The following is a 22,755-nucleotide window of genomic DNA, read 5'->3' as shown; positions in this document are numbered from 1 at the left end:
TTGTTTTCAGCTGTGCTGCTGTATATATAGAGCGGAAGTGTCAGTAAAGTACACTTTGAGATGGCTGCAAGTTTTGAAAACCTATCTAACTCACAGTACATGAGAATAGGCTCCATTAAACCTGGTAGTACTCTTCAGTAGATATACATATAACTGTTGTAAACTGAATTCTCCAAATGAGATGGTTTAGAAGAAAGGGCTCTGGTATACTAAACTAGACATAACCTCAGGTTCTTGTAAAAACTAAGCTATACTATACACGATAGATTCTAGAATCTATATATTAGAGCAGCATTGTCAAGTTGTGGTTGGCATTGACATAACAGTAGGTGGATGTACTTCAATCAGTAAAATACATTTAAAAAAATAAGTTACTCTGGTTTGGAGGGATGTTACTTGCTCTGCAGTCCATAGCTGGATTCTCTTTTTACTAACTACTGATATATAATGAGGGTTGTTAAAGAAAGTAAAAACAACAGCTCTGCAGACTACTAAATATTTGTGTTGTAGCCATCGGTTACAACTGTCCTTTAAATCATGTCTCTGTTGCAATTTAACTAAGCAACGGCTGCCCCCTTTCTGATGGACAGTGTGGTAACAATTGGCTGATTTAATTTTCCTGATGCTTTTCTAGTTATCAAAGTGGAAGATCCGGGCTTTATTTATTTATTTCATTTATATACCGCTTTTCTCAGCCCGGGGGGGGGGGGGGGGGGGCTTAAAGTGGTTCACAAAAATATAAAAAGTAAATGGCAACATTCAGTGCCTCACAAAATATAAAATACAACACATAACTAAAATAGCATATAACAATAGATTAAAACCAGTAAACTAAAATTTAGGGCCTCTCTGCACAATACATCCCAGAATTCTTCAGGGCATGGAGGCACTGGCAGTTAAAATGATGGGTCAAAGTGCTACATGCAAGAGGTGTCAATGAGGGATGCCATTCTTGCCAGCTTTACCTCAGAAGATCAGAAATGTCATAGGAGTTGTATTTCTGTATCTGATGGCTTCCTGGGATTGGTAGTTTTATGGCTTTTTAGCATTCTCCACCAAGAGAGCTCTAGGGCTTCTCTGAACTTGTCATGGACAGATCATCTTCTGGTTAGGACTAGTATTACAGATACAACCTACTCCTGCAGGGGTGGAGGACCTGTTGGAATGGTATGCCCTTGAAGGCTAATGGATCCTTTGAGATTGCAGGAGCCCTTAGAGCATGGGTCCCTGGATTTTTAAAACAGATGGTTCATGTCATCTGTTCATGGTCCCTCAGACTGATGGGAGGCTGGACTCTCTCCTTCAACCAGTCTTCCAGCCTCACAAATCAATGGTGGAGGGAGAGGCTCTGTTGACACCCGCCGGAGAAGAAGCCCTCTTCTCCGTCATCTTTATGAGCTATAGTTTATTGCTATGGTATTGTACTGAATGGTGTAACGGCAGCCGCCCTAGGCAGAAGTCAAATACCACCCATAAATGTTGCCTTTCTATTCTAAATCACTGAAATGATTCATTTGAGAGTTTCATTTTGTGTTAATGTCATTTATCTCACATACTTCTTCCAGGAGCACTGAAAAACATAAAAGTCATGTGCTGTGCACTACAAATTTGAACCACTCACTTGCATGTTGCTGTTCAAATCACACAAGTTTGCCTTTCTTACATAACATAGTTTCTCATAGTTAGGAAGGAGGGTCAGAGTGAGGGAGATTACGCTGAGGACCGTGGGCTTTTCTCAGTTTTCAGCTTGGGTCATTTGTACAATTTCAAAGATTCCTAATAAAATAGAAATGGGGTGGTTCTCCTTCCCCGAAAGGAAAGTTGGTCTTGTCAGGCATCGCCAAAATCTCTGCTCATGTGCCTACACCTTAAGTTTGCCTCTGGCTTCTCCGCCCTCAGTTAAAGGAAATCGCACCCTTTGAAGTCAGGCTGTAAATTATCTGTGCACTTTGTTTCTTTCTAATTTTCCAGCTATATTCTCGTAACTGAAGAATTGGGGGAGAAGCCAGTCCTCTTTCTGTGGGACCAACTAGATTTTTCTTTAAGTCAACTTCTTCCTGGTAACTATTGTTTATCTCTGCCTGTTGCGTACTTGAACCAAAATAGATAGATAGTAGTAGGGAAGTGATAGGTTTGCTCTCCCTTGATATTCTGAAAATTAAGAACTTTTGGGCCTCAACTCCCAGAAGCTCCTGCTAGCAGGGTTATTGGGCGCTTCTGAGAGCTGAAATCTAAAACATCTGGAGAAGCAAAGGCTGAGAAATACAGCTGCAATTTTCCTCAAGATTTGTCATAAGATGAAAATGAGTTGCTCCAGATTCTGCCGCTTGAAAATGTTCATCTACTAGTAACAATTGTCTAGCTACAGTAGTTCATTTTATCATTTATTCGAGATCATAAGTGCACTTCTGCACCTTTTAAATTCTGTATTTTAATGGCACTGCCATGCACTTTGTTCTTGTGTTGTTTTGAATTATTGGGAACTGAAACTTCCTTCAGTTGGCCTCATTTGTCATCTAATTTTTAGAAATAGGTCATGTGCAAATTTGCATAAGAAGCTTGACACAATAATGGTATTTTTTGTGCTAACAACTGTTTCATAATGGAATGTGAGTACAAAATACCTGTGTATAGTGATAGCAAGCACTGTGAACTGAGCAAAACAGCATTCTTATCTGTTCTGCAATGGATCAAGGCAGCCATTGTAATGCTTATCAAACAAAAATGCTTGAACCTTAAATTTTCCTACCCATTTATTTGTAATAAATACAGAAAAGAGCTTCAAGAAATGGCACATTTCCCCTCCAGTCTTAAAACCAAAATCATACTTTATTTGGGTACCCCAAAAATCATTTATATATTTCTCAAACTGTAAAGGAAGCAGAGGGTAGGCTTGTTTCTAGTTCAAAAAGGATTGCTCAGTTAAGGCTATCTCCTGCCATCCCAACATCTCTTTCATGCAGTCAGGTAGGTTATGGGACTGGTCTTTCAGGGCCAAAGGGAAGCTTTTGAGCTCCTATCATCTGTAGCAAATACTATATAATAGGACATCCCATTTTGTCTTTTACCCAAAGGATGCCCATAGAATGAGAGTAAGGACATTCAGTGCTGAATTGTCTCTTTCCAGTTGAGCACAGAAAGGCAGCTACATCCAACATGATTTGGGTTTCCTTTAAAGGCACTCTTCATCTGGCATTGCAACAGGTTGGGGATGTTGGATATAGTCTCTGTACTGCAGGCAGTAAAGTCTGATGTGCCCTTGAGACCGATGAAACTGGCTGGTCATGTTCCAATCTGATTCATTTCATTCATCTCCTCTAGTGTGGCAGTCTTTTGTCATAGTTATGTGGTGTTAGGAACTTGCTTGAAGCATTCGACCCAGTTTGCTTCCCAGCCCAGTTCAAAAGTTCAGATGCAGGTTGGCTGAGTGGGGCGTAGAGTGAAAATCCTTGGCATGGTTGGGGAATTAATCATTTGGTTTGGCCCTTAAATCCATACCAAAAACAAGGTCCCCAGCACTGGTAATGCAGTTCAGGTCTTTGGTACATTCAAATAGCAAAACAATGTATTAAACAATTAGACCTTTTCCTCCTACCTTTGTGCGGCTGAAGTACCACGAATGGCTCTTAAGATGATTGTTACTGGAAGCAAGCATGTATTTATGGAAGGAGCTGTTCAGATTAAGAAGCAGGTACTCTCAGTTGTTTTGTAGTTCATAATGATTCTGGTGCCTCTAAAAGGCTGAGCACCAAGGAATCATTTTTTTTTAAAAAAACCCACCCATTGTCCCAATGAGAAAAGACAGCTCAGTGCATTCAGTTGTCCCTGTTTCCATTCCCTTCATCGGCTGTGTTCTCACTGGTTTCCATGATCACTTCCATTAGGCCCACAAAGTCCCCTTCTGCTAGAGAGATGCCAGAGTCATTGGGTGAAGGGCTGGCCGCCTTCCTCTGATCCTTAGTGTGGTAAGAAGCAGTGGCACCTCCGTTTCCTGTGTCTCTCATGGCCCCGGGGACCACAGGAGAATCCTGCTCCCTTATTCCAGGAGAAGACTCGGGGCCTGGAGCAGCGTTTGCTTTGCCCAGCTGGGCTCTCTCGAGCACGGGGGAGGTCAGTGGTGTGAATGAAAAGAAAGTAGTTGGTCCATTGCTGCTAGGGGTCCTGATGCCGTAGTTATGAAGGAAATTGGTGTGGTCTGAGTTTGGTGTTCCTGTGTTGTCTGCAGTCCGTCGGGGCTGTCGGGGGCCTCTCGTGTCATTCAAACCCTTAGTATTGGTCTGCATCTCAGAATTGGGGGACTCGGCAAAGAAAGGAAATTTGGAGCTTGCCGAGCCCACCAAAGAAACACCTCCTGGGCTTCCAAGAGGCAAAGCCTCCTTTGACCTGTTAGTTATATTTTGTGCCTCCCCTTCAATGGTCACTGCCAGGGAGTCTGAAGCCTGGTTCTTTTCTGCTGGCCAAACAAAGGTTTCTCTGCCGCCTGAGCCAAGGGAGTTCTCACTTTTGTCCAAATCACTGGCTCTGCAAGGAGACTGATTTGCAGAGTTATCTCTCAAGGAAGCTGAATAGGCAGCAATACTAGAGAGAGCAGGAGGTTTCTTGCGGCCTTGACGCCTGGATGGGAAGATCATTGGGATGGAGCTGATGGGTGTCTGTGGAGCACTATAGAAACCAGGTCTCTCATAAAATGGGGTTGACATGAAAGCATCAAGCTCTCTCAGCTTACTGGCTGCATTGTCCCATTGATCCTGGGAAATGAAGCCAGGTGGAGAGCAATCTCCCCTTTGCTGGTTAATACTGGTGGGACTCCCAGATTTCCCCACATCTGGGTAAGCATAGTAAGGGGAAGGAGGCACGTTTTCATTTCTCCGACGCAGCAGGTTCATTCTTGATGACCTGGAGAAACTGGGGGACTGAACATTTAGAAAGCGGCCAATGTGGCCTAGCAATGGTGTAGAGTGATTTGCTTCCTCATTCTCTTTAATCTGCTCCAGGGGTTGGAATTCCATATCTTCTTTTTGCATGCTGGAGAAAGAAAACAAGGCCACAACATAAAGTAAGCAATGTGAAGATTAAAAAAAAGTAAGTGCCTTTAAGATGAGAATATAGGGAACCATTGGACTAGATATTTTGGAATTCAGTTCCCAGAAGGACTAGCCAGCATGACTGATAGGAGAGGATTGTGGGAATTTTAGACCGAATCATCTGAAGAGCCAAAGTTTTCCCACCTTGCTTAAGTTCTCACAAATGCAACTCTGAATATGCCATGCCATGGTTTGCAGAGATCTCAACGAGCTCCTTGTCTGTCATTACTGGCCACCTTACTCTAGAGCAGTGCTTTCCAGAGATTTCTTGTTAGTGACATGCTTCTTAGATACGCATCATTTCGTGACAGTGTAATTCAGTTATTAGCAAACCTGAGATACATATATAAATTGTAACAACAAAATATGTGGGGACACAACATATCTCACAAAAACCTTTCATTTACATATTTAAAAATACTGTATATGAATTGTAAGATAACATACATTTCCACAATTTTTGTCATTTCCTGTTATATTAATGTGACACACCAACATGCCGCATGGCTCACAGTTTGGAAAGCTCTGCTCTAGAGAAACCACCTTCTCCTTCCAACAATTGGAAAACCATGCTGTTCTGCAGGTTGAATGTCCCTTACCAGAAATGATTGGCATTAGAAGTCTTTTGGATTTCAAAATACCTGTATTTGCATATACGTACATATTTTAGAGATGGGACTCAAGTCTAAGCATAACATTCATTTATATTTCATATATACATTACACACAACATCTGAAGGAAATTTTACATGCAATTTAAAAATAATTTTGTGCATGAAACAAGGTTTGTGAACATTGAACCATCAAAGAGCAAGCACATCACTATCTCACTCACCCATGTGGACCACTGTGAATCCTGCAATTCTTGATAAGGGATGCTCAACCTATACTATCTTTACTATTACTGCCAGTTGCTCACTAGGCATAGAACCTCTGAGCATGCAGTAGATGACAGCATACTAACCTCATTATTTTATTTTGGAGGATTGCTACTGCCAGGAACTCCCAGATGGCATTGACTAAGAGGTTCTATGACTTTCAATCCAAAAAAGAGTACATTTTGAAGTTCTGTGGTTGTAACAATTAGTCCTTCTCCATTATTCCTCATTACCATGGTGTCACATGAGCCCATCCATCTACGCTGGGCTCAAGGAAGATGTCAATATAGACAGCAGGGGCCCCTGGCGGCATAATGGGTTAAATCTTTGTGCCGGCAGGACTGAATACTGACATGTTGGAGGTTCGAATCTGGGGAGAGCACAGATGAGCTCCCTCTTTCAGCTCCAGCTTCCCATGTGGGGACATGAGAGAAGCCTCCCACAAGGATGGTAAAACATCAAAGCATTAAAATGTCCCCTGGGCAACGTCCTTGTAGATGGCCAATTCTCTCACACCAGAAGCGACTTGCAGTTTCTCAAGTCGCTCCTGACACAAAAAGAAAAAAAAGACAGCAAAAGCAAGAAGAAAAGGGAATAGAATCCAGGACCTCTCAACAGTCAGGAAAAAAATTAATCATTGGTTTTGGTATGGAGTGACCGTGTCAGCTCCTGAAATCATGCCAAACACTGATTCAGAGGCCCAATAGGAATTAATTGCTTTTTGATTTTAACAAGTATAAAGTAATTGTTCTCTATTATAGTCCAAGGACATTTTTCTAACTGAGGGACATCAACAAATTATGTCCCCTCCTTTTTAAAAAGTAAAACCTTATATGAAAAGAAATTCTGTATGTTTTGAAACTGTAAATTGTCAACTGTTGTTATTATGTGCATTCGACCTGACTCATCTTATGGCAACTTTCGCATTGGAGTTTCTGGCCAAGATGATTAAGGGTGGGTTGCTGTTGTCTTCTGAGGCAGGGAGTGTGACTTGCCCAAGGCCACCCATTGTACTTTCATAGATAAAATGGGATTATGAACACTGGTTTCCCAGTTCTCTAGTCCAATGCAAACTAATACACAAGGCTATCTCTAAAACATTTTATTTCTACCTGGGAGCTTTCATAGGTGATGCAAACATGGCAGTTACTAGACTCCAGAAGCCTGCACTGAAATATCTACACACACTGAAATTCTGCATGAGGAAAAGTTGAGTTCCATGAAAATATTATGAACTCTATCTTAAGGCACAGAACACCATCTTCTTTATTCAGAGCATTCAGGCGTGATCGGATAGGTGTGTATAATAACAGCTTATTTGCAAGTCAACGCCTTCATAACTTTGAGCAGTACTCATCCCTTTACTGCCCGCAGACAACAAGGTGAGGTGCTGTAAGCCCAAAGTGAAGGAAGGGGCTTGGCAACTCATCACACATAATTTAGTTATATGAGGCTTGGATGACTAAGTTTGTAATTCATAAAGTCGGCAAAAGTTTCAGTGTACGTCTAAACAGCCAAACAAAATGTTTTGGTAAAAGGGTGATCCACAAAGAACAAAAAAAGGTTTGAAAGAAAGTTGCCCACTTTTTTTAGACCCATTCAACAGATTTAATCCATAATTTAAAACAAATCAAATTACAGTAATAAAAAAAATATTATGGGAGGAAAAAAATAAAACAGGTTAGGGTTGATTAATCTCATGAAATTCTATGTGAAATTCTATGACTAATCTCATGAAATTCTATGTGTTTTTATATATGAAAGTATGCTTGTAAGTAGCTTTTATCTGGGAAGAAGGCATTATTGGCTGGCTGAAACAACCAACGGAAACACCCCAAACAGCAGTGTTTTATTGAATGTTCCACTTGTTTTCTCAAATAATATATACTTTTAAAAGCCTCTTTTGAAACTATCAGGAGCAACACATTTATTGTGTCATGAGTGCTCATAGGCAAGCGCTTATATCAAGTATATTCCCAGTGACAGGGAAGCAAAAGGATCTACATATGTCCGAGACAGCTGCACTTGCCTGATGTCAAAGGTTGAGCCAAGGAAAGATGGCCGCTTATAATCTGCTGTTGCTGCTGTATAGGGTGGCTGTGGATCTGACTCATTCCAGTATGGATCCTTCTGCAGGTTGGGCAAATCCTGGTGCATTTCATCCACAGCCATAAGGGAGACCTGCCAAGAGACAGAATGACACAGATTATGTCAAACACTGTGGTCCTGGCAATGTCTTTGCATGTTACTTATTTCACCCATTTCTGAGAAACACCTAATAATTTGGAGACAGTTGGGATTTTAAAAACTAAGGGATTGTAAAGATGAGAGGGTGTTTTACGGTTAAATGTGCTGGAGAGCTAATGATAGTGAAACAGCATATAAATAACAATGTTATCTATATGCTGTTTGCCACAAGTATATCACAGTTTAGGAGTCCCAAGCAGACAGCAAAAACAGGAGTTCTATTCGCTCATTATAAGTTGAATTATAGAGCTGGAAGAGACTACAAGGGCTATCCAGTTCAGCCCCTCCCATGAAGGAATATACAAAGCACTTCCATCCAACCTCTTTTTAAAAATCTCTGAAAAAGGAGACTGTACCATAACACAGCAATTTATTGGAAACATATTAGAACAATCATTTTCACATTATGCTGTAATGGTGCAATGACAGCTCTTTGTTGATGCGAATTCCCATTATATGTCTTCCACACAGCCTCGCTTCCTAGCTGTGTTTGCCCTAGTCAGCATATGCACACTGTGTTTTTCCAACCATATTTTCTCACAAATGTGTGGTCACGTGGTTTTGGCATTCTTGAGAGAACTTCTCCCACCAGGCCCGTAGCCAGGATTTCCCGGGGGGGGGGGTGTGATTTTTTTTCTGGGGGGAGTTTCGGGGGGCCCTGAGTTTCGGGGGGGGGGGCTGAGTCTGAGTGAAAGAGGGTCTACCCTAGCAAACCTTTTGTATCATTATCCCAATACCCCATGCATATGAGATATATTGAGTATGGTGATCAGATCATGATATGAATAAACATAACAGTTTAAATAATGCACCAGTAAGGCCTTTTCACGAACCACCATGAGAATTTTGGGGGGGGGGGGGCTGAAGCCCCTCAAGCCCCCCCCTCCCCCCGGCTACATGCCTGTCTCCCACCATATCAGGACTGCAGAGGAAGGACATTATCACACAAGGAAGAGTGATGGAAGAAGAGTCTCTAGAGCAGCAGAAAGCAAGCTTGCTCCACATGACATCCTTTCAAATATTTAAACATGGCTTTCACGTCAACTCTTGCTTTAAAGGTTATTTAGGTTTGTCTGAAGCTAAACTATGGGTGGAATGACACACTTCTGAAAGCCTAGGATATAGCATGAGCTTACTGAAAAAGATAGGTGAAATGATCAAAATGTGAGAAAGGCAGCAGGAGAAAATAATCAGAGAGAAATCAGAACGGGAGATCTCAAGACTGAATTTTCAGTGCGGATAAATGATCTCGATGTCAAAAGAAATGCAAAGGTTATGCACTTGATTATTGATGTTAGGAATGCGTCTTAACATTTAAAAAGCAGAATGGGGGGAAAGGGGGGGCATTTTTCTGGGATAACTATTAGTCAAAGTCTCAAGAATATATTTTCTGGGGATGCCCCTACCAGCCATATGTTCTGGGAGTTATAGTCCAAATATAATATTTATTTGCAAAGCCATATTTTCCTTGAACGCTTGAAGGCCATTGGATTGCCAAGAGTGAATGTCACCATTAAGACCCAACTAGCTCTGAATTCAGTCCTGATGTAGTCTCTATTCATCTCCACATAATTTATATCAAGAATTTCTGTCCCATTAGTCTGAGGTGTCCCAAATGGGAAAGAAATTCATAAATAGTAAGCCTACAGTTTACCTGAAGATTCCTGTCAATGAGCCAGTTGGTTTCAAAGTCATCATCATCCTCTCCGAAGGGATTGATGAGCTGCTCAGCTACCTATGAAATGAGAGCAATGAGATGATGCCCCAAAGTGTAAGAAATGTGTGTCAAAATAAACACCCAGACCTAACCTTTGGAAATGTTAATCAATGAACTACATGACTCCCACCTCTGTTTAGCCAACATGTATTTTAAGCAGTTTTAAACTGTTGTAATTATTACCCATGTGTGTGTTTAATCAACCGGATGTTGTTAATCTCATTAACCTGCATACCTTGTATAACAAAATGTTGTTGCTGTTGTTTGTTTAAATACCACCTGCAAATTACTGCAAATTATTTTTTAAAAAATCCAAATGCTCCCTCTTACAACCCAAGGTCAAATATGCTTTTAGTTTATCTAAGCTTTGATAAGATTCTTAAGGTTATACTCTAGTTTCCATGTTTTGGTGTAGTGCATCAAACACCTGCAGTGTGGTGGTGATGGTAGAAATCAGCACTTTTGCCTTTGCTTCTCGTGAACCAACTTCAGATATTTTGCCCTATGGGGCAGAACATTCCCAGGAATCATTTATTATTTTCCCTTTGGACTGACCTTTAGCCAGCCTGCATAGAAGAAAAACTGCAGAAAGGTGAAGACTGGTATGTAGAGGTCCATCTCATGGCCATGATACCCCTTTTCTGGATCCAAGAATTGCCGTCCAATTAAGCAAGCCAAGAAGAAGCTGTAAACAGCTACTGTGACCACCTTGGAAATAGAAACATAATTAGGGCCTGTCAAAACATCCTAAACTGCTATGGATGGTAGCAATGCTGCAAAACTGTTATTATTATCTAGGCACCAGAGGTCATTAAGAGAGTATTGCAAAATAGGCACAGTGGGTTAAACTGCTGAGCTGCTGAACTTGCTGTTCGAAAGGTTGGTGCTTCGAATCCGGGGAGCAGGTTGAGCTCCTGCTGGTAGCCCCAGCTTCTGCCAACGTAGCAGTTTGAAAATCTGCAAGCGTGAGTAGATCAATAGGGGCGGTAATGGCGCGGGACGGTAATGGCGTCCATTCAGTCATACTGGCCACATGACTGTGGAGGCGTCTACAGACAGCGCCAGCTCTTCGGCTTAGAAATAGAGATGAGCACCACCTCCCAGAGTTGGACACAACTAGACTTAATCTCAGGGGAAACATTTACTTTTACTTTTTACTTTACATACGCCCTCCTCTGCCCACCAATGCCATAACTGTGCATCTCCATTGTGAAACCCACTCCCACCGTGGTTCTTTTCTTCCTTCCTGTAGTACTTAACTGCATGATTCATACATATTAAACCTAAGAACTGGTTATGTCCCTTCATCAGGTCGTTCATTGTGGCAAGAGATATTGCTTGATAGGACTAGTACAGCACCGAGAGGAAACAAAGTTATGCTCATGGTGGAAAAATCAGTTACTTGGAAAGCCCCTAGAAGTTAGAACCCAGCTTCAAAATTCTTTACTGGTTGATTAGACTTTGGATTTCAGGGGTTTCATTCTCTAATATTTCTACACTTTTACCTGCTAAATCGGGGACTCTTTGAAGAATATGACTTAATTATTCCATATAAATTATTTCATATAGTTCCATATAGTTTTGCATCATTGGGAATATGATTCAAATTTAATCTTTTGTAAATATCATTTTTCCTTTTTCAAGTCCTTAATGATTGTAAAAAAAAAGTAACAACAAACAAACAAAACAAAACCAAAAAATCCTGCATGGCTTCTCTCCACTAGAATATAGGTTTCACTGCCATCTTTTTCAACAATTTTTAAAGCTAGTAGCAGATTACGTACCAAATTATTTATTCAGAGTCTGACAGACTTTTTACATTATACTATTATAGCACAGGGATTTAGGGAGGTTTATTTAGAGTACTCAGCCAAGAGCTCATCTAGTATCCAACCAAACTACAAAACCCAAGATTTGATATGATGTTGACTTGGTAGTGGCATCATAGTGCTATAACTACACAGCCTAAAAAGGCCTTTAGAAGCCGAAGTAGTATTCTGTTGGCCTGGTGCTGGGCATGGTATGCCACCAATTTGTTAGTGTTTATCTGACTGAAATACTTGGTGTGATGATCACCTCCTTAGTTAGAGACAACAAGCAGGATTCTAGCTATATAGACCAATAGGTGAAGAGGGAGTATGGACAGAAGGATGGAGGGGGGAGATAGCTGGACAAAGTCATTTCTGCCTTGCACTTCTTTTTCATGTTACATAATTAGAACACTTTAACTACCATGACTCCATCCTTTGGAATCCTAGGTTTCATAATTTCATGATGTACTGAGAATTGTCAACCAGAAACTCCAGAAAGGTGAAGACTGGTATGTAGAGGTCCACTAAATTATAAATCTCAGAATTCTGTAGGATTCAGCTGTGGCAGATAAGGCATCAAATTGTGTAGCATGGAAAAGCACAATAAATGTCAAAGTCTGGAAAGAGCATCCTAATCGAGTCATAATGGAAATAATGTGTGCATGTGTATCTGCATCCACACTACACAATTATAGCACTTTCATATCACTTAAGATGCAATGTTTCCGCCTTATATAATCTTGGAATTTATAGTTTTGTGAGATTATGCTGCCGCAAAGTGTGGTGGAGTCTTCCATTTGGAGGTTTTTGGGTGGCCATCCATTGGGAGTGGTTTGTCTGTGTGTTCTCACATGGCAGGGTGTTGGGCCTTGGGGTCTCTTCCAGCCTATGATTCTATGAATTGAGAACTCTTTACTAGAGCCCTTGTATCGTAAAGAAGGGAAGTTGAATAGAGAATATCATAGCAAATTACAAACGACATATCTCAGAATTGTGTAACGTGGAGCCAGGGCAATTAAAATAATATCAACTGCTATAATTGTGCTGTGTGGGGACAATGTGTTTGTGTGCATGTGCGTGCACATTTATTTCTGCACACAAACTCCTATGTCTATAACTTTGTGTCCATGACTTTCATATTTTAGGAGACTTTGGTCAGCTCAAATTTCCAGAGAAATTTCCTATTAACTTTAATAATCTATGGGGATAAGAATCCTCTTCTAGTGTACAACAGATTCTAATGAACTATTTTATCTAAACTGCTGGATTGTATAACATAGCAGTTGAGGTGGGCACCATAAGGTCTTCCCTGTGACCACAGTTTGGGCGGTGGTGAACAGTTGACATGCCTGGTGTATAGGGCAGATAACCCTCTTCCCCACAAACTCGATTCATCCCACTAAGTGCTGTGCAATTCATATGACAGCAGCTATGAAGCCATATCGTTCAGGCTAAAGAAACTGACATATTTGCCATGTTTTAATGCGTACAAAGACAACAAAACCTTGTGCTTGTGGGAAATAAGGAACAAGCAGAGTTCATCTTTAAAATCTCATAAAATCTTTCAGAGGAACTATAAGTGTAGGTTGGAAAATGCCTTTTACGTGTATCTACAAGTGTGCCTACTGCAACTTCAATAAACTGTGTTTGGTACACTGGAGTTTTATTTATAAGATTCCTAAATGACGGGTTATGTTGGAAGATTACAGAGTTGTGATATGTTTGGCAAAAGTTAATTTCTTTGAAATACAGGTGTTACCTTGCTGTTGTGTGCTTTCAAGTCATTTCCGATTTAACATTTGTCCTAAAAATCCTCTAAAATCTTTCTGAGGAAGTATAAGTGTAGGTGGGAAAATGCCCTTTGCTTATAAGTGTACCTATTGCAACTCCAATAAACTCTGTTTGCCAAACTAGAGATTTATTTGTAACTTTCATAAATGATGGGTTGGGTCGGAAAATATGTTTGACATAAATAATTTTCTCTGCAATGCAATCTTTACCTTGTTGTGTGCCTTCAAGTTGTTTATGAGTTATAATAAGCTATAATACAAGTATCTGTGCTTGAAATCAAGGAGAAAACACACCGAGGTCTATTTCTCACCTGGGTATAGACCAAAGGAATACTGATCCAATCATACCCATAGAGTCGGCCACACTGACTGCGCAGGGTGTTCATTTCCTAGATTCATTGAGGAAGACCAGGTATTACTTGAGGAAGAGTCATTCACCACAATGCTCCCATTTTCATTTTGCAAATGCATGTCAATAGACTGTGTTTGAAAGGCTCCAAATACTAGTAGTTCTTGGGCAAAAGTTTCGGTTGTCAATAACACAAGGCTATAACAGACTAAAACATATTCTAGACCTAGGCTTCATCTCAAATTGGAGACACAATGAAGAGTTTGCCTCTAGAAAGGCAAGATTCTTCTCTTCTGCTCTTCCGCTGCTGACTTTATAGAGTACAAAGTATTAGACTTCAATTTCAGTGACTGAAGTAAGCTGAAAACGAAGGGGAGAAATACAAGGAGTTGAGAGAACTCAGACATTTTAAAAGTAGCTCAAAAAGTTGGCTGGCAGAGGATTAATTGTGACAATTCCTGCCAAATCAGATCATTCCGAGGATATGATGTTAGCTGAGAGGGGAAGGGAGTAGTTTTGAGTGCTACAGTAAAAATCCCACACTGATAACATTCCTCATGCCTGAGCTACTGTATGAACTCACTAAAGTAGGCATGGCCCTCCAGGTGTTTTGGACTTCACCTCCCACAATTCCCAACAGCTGGTGGGCTTTCAGGAATTGTGAGAGTTGAAGTCTAAAACACTTGGAGGGCCAAAGTTTGCCCATGCCTGCACTAAAGCAACTCCATGCGTCTCATCTGCAATAGAGTGATAAACACACTGATCTGTTTTACTAATTTGTGGCAGGACTTAGCAATCTAGTACATTTAAAGTCCTTTAAATATACTGTCAATATTTAATTAAATCCTAATCTGAGCCCACTCTTAGATAGAATGGCAGATAGATCCTATCCTCTTTTAACCATTACTCTCCACGCCTCACTGGAGCGATGCCAGGCATGGTCATTAATGAAAAGACATCATGACCTAAATTCTATGGTCAGTCCTTACTAGAGTAGCACCATTGAAATAAATGGGAATTATCTATGTTGGCTCATCACCCAACCATACATTGAATAGGTATGCCTAGTTAGGACTAACGTGCTGGATGCCAATCAATATGTGATTTTCACATCCCCTTACAAATACAAAACTTACATTTAAGATCCCTTGGAGCAGCACACTGTCACGAATCCGGCCATCATTACGGGCCTTCACTGCCAAATTTGAGAACCACACGCAGGGAATCCAGAACTTGTTATGGGGTGAGTTCACACTGTCAAACTTCTTGTGTTCTTCTGGAGTCATCAGGCCTGTACAGAAGATAATAATGACAATTATGCTTATTTACAATACCTTTCCACCAAAGAGTAGAACATCAAACAATACAATCAAAGACAAAGACAATAAAATTTAACACAATAAATATTCAGAAATGGCTTGCCATTGCCTTCCTCTGAATTACACCTAAAGCACTTGGTATTCCTTGGCAGTTCGCACCCAACCTGACCCTGCTTAGCTTCCAAAATCAAATGGGATCTGGTGACTTCAGGAGTGTGTTACAAGGGAACAGAATATTAAACACACAAAAATAAAAGTACAGGGTGTCATTTACCACCAGAACTTTTAAGTGAAAGCCATAAACATGGCACACAGTTATGTCACAATGCCCTATCCGTACAAACATCTCAAAACTTAAACTGAGTTAAAGATCTTAAGACCTGGCTATTAAAGTGAGACTTTAGGGATTAATATGACCTATAGGTATGATGGAACTTGCATAAGAATGGTGAAAGCAATTAGTTTAATGTTTACAAAGTATAAAGTCAGGTTGGTGCTAGACCTATGATATGTTTCAATCATCTGAAAGATTATTTATAATTGATATGTATATGTTTTTATGTTATCTCCAGCAAAGGATCACCGCCTTGTCGGGGCGCTGGAGCTTGAGCACCTCAATGATGTCATGAGCGAAACCGTGAAGGGCCACCCAAGACGGGACGGTTGTGGCAGAGAGGTCAGACCAAGCGTGATCCCTGGGGAAGGCAATGGCAAACCACTCCAGTATCCTTGCCAAGAAAACTAAATGGACCAGTACAACCAGAGATATGTCGGTATGCCATTGGAAGATGGGACTCCCAGGTCGGAAGATGGCCAAAATGCTACTGGGGAGGAGCAGAGGATAAGTTCAACTAGCTCCAGATGTGATGACGCAGCTAGCTCAAAGCCGAAAGGAAGGCTAGCGGCCGACGGTACTGGAGGTGAACGACGAATCCGATGCTCTAAAGATCAACACACCATAGGAACCTGGAATGTAAGATCTATGAGCCAGGGCAAATTGGATGTTGTTATTGGTGAGATGTCAAGACTAAAGATAGACATTCTGGGGGTCACTTCACATCAGATGACCACCAGATCTACTACTGCGGACAAGAGGAACATCGAAGAAATGGAGTAGACTTCATAATTAATAAGAAATTAGCTAAAGCGGTGCTTGGATACAACCCAAAAAATGACAGAATGATCTCAATTCGAGTGCAAGGAAAGCCTTTCAACATTACAGTGATCCAAATATATGCCCCAACCACAGCTGCTGAAGAAGCAGAAGTAGATCAGTTCTATGAGGATCTGCAGGAACTACTGGATAAGACACCAAAAAGAGACATTATTTTCATTACAGGAGACTGGAATGCCAAGGTGGGAAGTCAAATGACAACAGGGATCACAGGCAAGCATGGTCTGGGAGAACAAAATGAAGCGGGACGCAGGCTGATAGAATTTTGCCAGGAAAACTCGCTGTGTATAACAAACACTCTCTTCCAACAACCTAAAAGACGGCTTTATACATTGACTTCACCAGATGGTCAGCACCGAAATCAGATTGACTACATTCTTTGCAGCCAAAGGTGGCGAACATCCATCCAATCGGTGAAAACAAGACCTGGGGCTGACTGTAGCTCAGATCACGAACTTCTTATTGCCCAATTTAGAATAAAACTAAAGAGATCAGGGAAAATACACAGACCAGTTAGATATGATCTCACTAACATTCCTAGAGAATATACAGTGGAAGTGAAGAACAGATTTGAAGGACTAGATTTAGTAAACAGAGTCCCAGAAGAACTATGGACAGAAGTCCGCAACATTGTTCAGGAGACGGCAACAAAGTACGTTCCAAAGAAAAAGAAAACCAAGAAGGCAAAATGGTTGTCTGCTGAGACACTGGAAGTAGCCCAAGAAAGGAGGAAAGCAAAAGGAAACAGGGATAAAGGGAGATATGCCCAGTTAAATGCACAATTCCAGAGGTTAGCCAGAAGAGATAAGGAACTATTTTAAATAAGCAATGCATGGAAGTGGAAGAAGACAACAGAATAGGAAGGACAAGAGACCTCTTCCAGAAAATTAGAAACATTGGAGGTAAATTTCAGGCAAAAATTGGTATGATAAGAAACAAAGATGGCAGGGACCTAACAGAAGCTGAAGAGATCAAGAGAAGGTGGCGAGACTATACAGAAGATCTGTATAGGAAGAATAATAATATTGAGGATAGCTTTGACGGTGTGGTGAATGAATTAGAACCAGACATCCTGAGGAGTGAGGTTGAATGGGCCTTAAGAAGCATTGCTAACAACAAGGCAGCAGGAGACGACGGGATCCCAGCTGAACTGTTTAAAATCTTAAAAGATGATGCTGTCAAGGTGATGCATGCCATATGCCAGCAAATATGGAAAACACAAGAATGGCCATCAGACTGGAAAAAATCAACTTATATCCCCATACCAAAAAAGGGAAATGCGAAAGACTGCTCCAACTTCCGTACAGTGGCCCTTATTTCTCATGTCAGTAAGGTAATGCTCAAGATCCTGCAAGGAAGACTCCAGCAATACATGGAGCGAGAGTTGCCAGATGTTCAAGCTGGGTTTAGAAAAGGCAGAGGAACGAGAGACCAAACTGCCAATATCCGCTGGATAATGGAGAAAGGCAGGGAGTTTCAGAAAAACATCTACTTCTGCTTCATTGACTACTCTAAAGCCTTTGACTGTGTGGATCATAATAAATTGTGGCAAGTTCTTAGTGGGATGGGCATCCCAAGCCACCTTGTCTCTCTCCTGAGGAATCTGTACAAGGACCATGTAGCAACAGTAAGAACTGACCACAGAACAACAGACTGGTTCAAGATCGGGAAAGGCGTACGGCAAGGCTGCATCCTCTCACCCAACCTTTTTAACTTGTATGCAGAACACATCATGCGATGTGCGGGGCTTGATGAATGCAAAGCTGGGGTGAAAATTGCTGGAAGAAACATTAACAACCTCAGATATGCAGATGACACCACTCTGATGGCCGAAAGCGAGGAGGAGCTGAGGAGCCTTCTAATCAAGGTGAAAGAAGAAAGCGCAAAAGCCGGGTTGCAGCTAAACGTAAAAAAAACCAAGATTATGGCAACAAGAATGATTGACAACTGGAAAATAGAGGGAGAAACCGTGGAGGCCGTGACAGACTTTGTATTTCTAGGTGCAAAGATTACTGCAGATGCAGACTGTGGCCAGGAAATCAGAAGACGCTTACTTCTTGGGAGGAGAGCAATGTCCAATCTCGATAAAATAGTAAAGAGTAGAGACATCAAACTGGCAACAAAGATCCGCCTAGTCAAAGCCATGGTATTCCCTGTAGTAATCTACGGATGTGAGAGCTGGACCTTAGGGAAGGCTGAGCGAAGGAAGATCGATGCTTTTGAGCTGTGGTGTTGGAGGAAAGTTCTGAGAGTGCCTTGGACTGCGAGAAGATCCAACCAGTCCATCCTCCAGGAAATAAAGCCCGACTGCTCACTGGAGGGAAAGATACTAGAGACAAAGTTGAAGTACTTTGGTCACTTCATGAGGAGACAGGAAAGCCTAGAGAAGACAATGATGCTGGGGAAAGTGGAAGGAAAAAGGAAGAGGGGCCAACCAAGGGCAAGATGGATGGATGGCATCCTTGAAGTGACCGGACTGACCTTGAAGGAGCTGGGGGTGGTGACGGCCGACAGGGAGCTCTGGCGTGGGCTGGTCCATGAGGTCACGAAGAGTCGGAGACGACTGAACGAATGAACAACAACATGTTTTTATAGTTTTATAATATTGTGTTTTACTTTTATTGTTATTCTTTGAATCTGGCATTGAATTATTGCCATAATTTGAAAGCCACCCTGAGTCCCCCTTCAGGGGTGAGAAGGGTGGGGTATAACCACAGCAAATAAATAAATAAATAAATAAATAAATAAATAAATAAATAAATAAGATGCAAGGGAATTGTACACCTAAATAACCCCTGTCTGTGCACATTGAAACAATTTAAAAATAATAGTTGTATGTCCAAATGAATACCCAAGCCTGGTTTCTGGTCACCCATTAATGAACATATACAATTTAATTAGTGGATCATATGATCCCCACCCCTGTTCTAATGCCTTTTGTAAGTTATTGCAAAGCAAAAGTAAAATAAGTCCAAACTATATATCTTTAACAATCCTAATTAGTTGCATTTAAAGCCATTTTTCTAAGACAAAAATTCTTCTTTTTAATTCAGTATGCCTGGTCTAAGACATGGGTTGGCTTGAAGACAAACACACACGCACATTTACTGGTATTAACAAAAATAATAAAAATGGCTACAATATTATTATAATTATTTATGTCATTTTTTTTTTTTGTAAATATTTTTATTAATTTTCATGCACACATACATTGTTAAAAACAGGTAATAGGTATAAAGGGAGCTTAACAAGAGGAGTATAGAGTGGGGAGAAAGGGGGGGTAGGGGAAGGGTGGGTAGTGCTTTTGGGTGGGGGGACAGGGCTGGGGGTAGTAGAAGGGGGACAACGAGGGGAGGGGGTTTGGTACTTCCAGGTTTATCCGTCGTGGTTCAAACATAATGGGTTTTGCATATTACATTTGACTTTTACATTTCTCATTCTTCTCTCTCCATAATAAATTCTGTATAAATGTTAAATTTTGTTTTGTGCCTTATGGCTTCCTTTCTTAAGAGTAATAAAAGTGTCATTATTATTAATTGCTCCGGGTGGTTTGACCCTTATTTTTTCTTTAGCATTTAATCATTTTCTTGGATTGTTGTTATATTTCTATTGTGTACAGCCCATTATTTTCCTCCTTTATAAATTTTATTACTGAATTCCAATTGGTTTTCTGAGGTTTCCTATAACTTTGAGAGATTCTCTGTGTCAAGATGTCCATGTTTATTATGTCCCAAATCTTGTCAACCCATTGTTCCATTGATGGGACTTCTTTGTTTTTCCACAATCTTGCTATGACCATTCTGGCCGCTGTTGTTAAGTAAAAGAGTATTTTATCTCCATTTTTGTCTAGTTTGAGATTGTGAAGCCCTAATAGTAGTATTTCCGGTCTTAAATCAAATTTGACCTCTAGTATTTTTTCGACCGATCTATGGATTTGAATCCAGAATTTTTTGACCTTTTTACAGTTCCACCACATGTGCAGAAATGTACCTTTTTCTCTCTCGCACTTCCAGCATCGATCTTCTTTTTTGCTTTTATTTATTTTGGCCAGGATTTCCGGGGTTAAATACCACCTATAGAAAATCTTGTACCAGCTCTCCTTTATATTAGTGGCATATGCATATTTGATTTTGTTTTTCCAGATTTTTTCCCAATCTACTAGGGGTATTGAGTGGCCTATATCTCTTGCCCAGGTTATCATGTTGGTCTTTATTTGTTCAGTCTCGGTGGACCAGATTAGTAACTGATTATATATCTTTCTTATGAGTTTTGTGTCTGTTGTTAGGATGTTGTCCCAAAAGGAACCTTTTGTTTCAAAGCCTACTTTTTCATCGATTTTGAAGTTTTCTCTAATCTGATGGTAGTGGAACCAGGAGATAGAGGCGTCAACTTGGTTTAGTTCTTCTCTAGATTTTAGAGCTATTTCCTGTCCCTTGATGTTAATGAGTTGTTTATAAGTAAGCCATATCTTCCTCGGTATTTCCCTTCTATGATGTGCTTCCGTGGGGGAAAACCACATTGGCGTTCTTTGATGGAATTTGTTTTTATACTTATTCCAGGTGTTGATTAAAGCCGCTCTGAATGGATGGTTTTTGAAGAGTTTTTCTTTTTTGTCTTTATTTCTCCAGAGATAAGCGTGCCACCCCTGGTTTATGTCGAACCCTTCCACTGCTAAAATCCTCTCTTTACTAAGTGTCGCCCAGTCTCGAAGCCAGCTCAACGCTGCGGCGTCGTAATATAGTTGTAGCTCAGGGAGGGCTAGTCCCCCTCTCTTTTTGTCGTCTACCAGATGTATTGCCCTTATTCTATGTTTCTTGTTGTTCCAAATAAATTTGAGGATAGCCTTTTGCCACCTCTCTAGCAGTGTCTTAGTTTTTAAAATGGGTAGTGCTTGAAATGTGAAAAGGATGTCTGGCAGAACGCTCATTTTTATTGTAGCTATTTTGCCTAGTAAAGATAGGTTGAGCTGTGACCATTTCTGCAATTTCTTTTGGATTTCCGACCATTTCTTCTCGTAGTTATTTTTTATGAGGTGGTTATTATTGGGAGTAATTATTATTCCAAGGTACTTGACTTTATTGCTAATGTTTATTTTTGCCAGATCTTGTAGCTTTTCTTGTTTCTCCTTGCTCATATTTTTGACAATTATCTGTGTTTTATCTCTATTTATTTTTAGACCCGCTACTTCGCCATATTCATCGATTGTCTCTAGCCATTTGATTATGTTGTTAATAGGGTCCTCCACAAAGCACACCACGTCGTCCGCGAATGCGCGTAACTTGAAAGAATGGCTTTTAATTTTTAGTCCTGCTAGTTCCGGGTTTTTCCTTATGTTGTTAAGTAGGGTTTCCAGGGTAAGAATGAATATCAACGGCGATAGCGGGCATCCCTGCCTGGTCCCTTTCATTATAGGGATGTCTACCGATTGGTGACCATTAACCTTTATATTCGCCTTTTGTTCGCTGTATATGGCTCCTATCGCGTTTGTGAACTGATATCCGATATCCATTTCCCTTAGTAACGCCCTAATAAAGTTCCAGTTAACCCGATCGAACGCTTTCTCTGCGTCGAGGAACATTATGCCTACTTCTTTCTGTTTTGTTTTCTCACAATAATCTATAATATTAACTACAGTTCTTATATTATCTCTTAGTTGGCGTTTTGGTAAGAACCCTGTCTGGTCTTCCATTATAGTGTGATTTAATAGGTTTTTTAATCTGTTGGCTAATATTCCTGTGAAGATTTTGTAGTCTACGTTGAGTAGCGAAATGGGTCTGTAATTTTTGACCGAGGTGCTGTTTGTGTTTTCTTTATGTATGAGTGAGATTGAGGCTACTTTCCAGGACTCAGGGACTACGCCTTCCTCTAGTATATTATTAAACAGTCTCTGTAAAAAGGGTATTAAGATTTCCTGGAAGGTTTTGTAGTATTTGGTGGTGAAACCATCCGGCCCTGGTGCTTTGTCGGCCGACATATTTTTTATTGTTATTTTAATCTCTTCTTGGGTGATGGTTTTATTCAGAGTTTCCCTTTGTTCTTCTGTTATTCGTGATATGCCTTGTCTTCCAAGATATAGTGAAATTTTTTCCTCTGGCACATTCTCATCTTTGTATAGTTCTTTGTAATATTTCACAAACTGTTCCATAATATCCTTTGTTTGGAAATAGCTCACCTCATTTGCCTCTATTTTTGTTATGTGTCTCTTTTGTTTTTTTATATTAATTCTTCTCGTTAACCATTTCCCTATCTTATTCGCGTTTTCGAAATGGTATTGTTTGGCGAATTTGAGTTTCTTTTCTATCTCCTCTAGTTGTAGGGTGTTCATCTGTTTCTTCAATAATTCTAGATGGTGTAGGCTTTTTTTGTTGTGTGGATTTTCCTTTACT

At 40.5% G+C, this 22,755-nt stretch overlaps 1 protein-coding gene across 3 annotated transcripts in view; it reads right to left on the bottom strand.

Moving 5' to 3' along the window:
• Window positions 1–2,735: 2,735 nt before the first annotated feature.
• The window catches only part of BEST1 (bestrophin 1), a 43,424-nt gene continuing 23,404 nt past the window's right edge, over window positions 2,736–22,755 (bottom strand). For all 3 annotated transcript variants that reach the window (XM_060770518.2, XM_060770528.2, XM_067462555.1), the window contains 6 exons: window positions 15,013–15,167; window positions 13,839–13,916; window positions 10,482–10,634; window positions 9,864–9,944; window positions 7,992–8,143; window positions 2,736–5,025 (listed from right to left, as the gene is read on the bottom strand). In XM_060770518.2, the coding sequence (XP_060626501.2) occupies window positions 3,816–5,025; window positions 7,992–8,143; window positions 9,864–9,944; window positions 10,482–10,634; window positions 13,839–13,916; window positions 15,013–15,167 (1,829 nt within the window). In that variant the 3' untranslated portion in view covers window positions 2,736–3,815. The remainder of the gene's footprint in view (window positions 5,026–7,991; window positions 8,144–9,863; window positions 9,945–10,481; window positions 10,635–13,838; window positions 13,917–15,012; window positions 15,168–22,755) is intronic.

This window comes from Anolis sagrei, chromosome 1 (assembly GCF_037176765.1).
Source record: "Anolis sagrei isolate rAnoSag1 chromosome 1, rAnoSag1.mat, whole genome shotgun sequence".
Classification (NCBI taxonomy): Eukaryota; Metazoa; Chordata; class Lepidosauria; order Squamata; family Dactyloidae; genus Anolis; species Anolis sagrei.
Note: the sequence above shows the minus strand (reverse complement) of the source record. Positions and strands in the feature narration are given on the sequence as shown.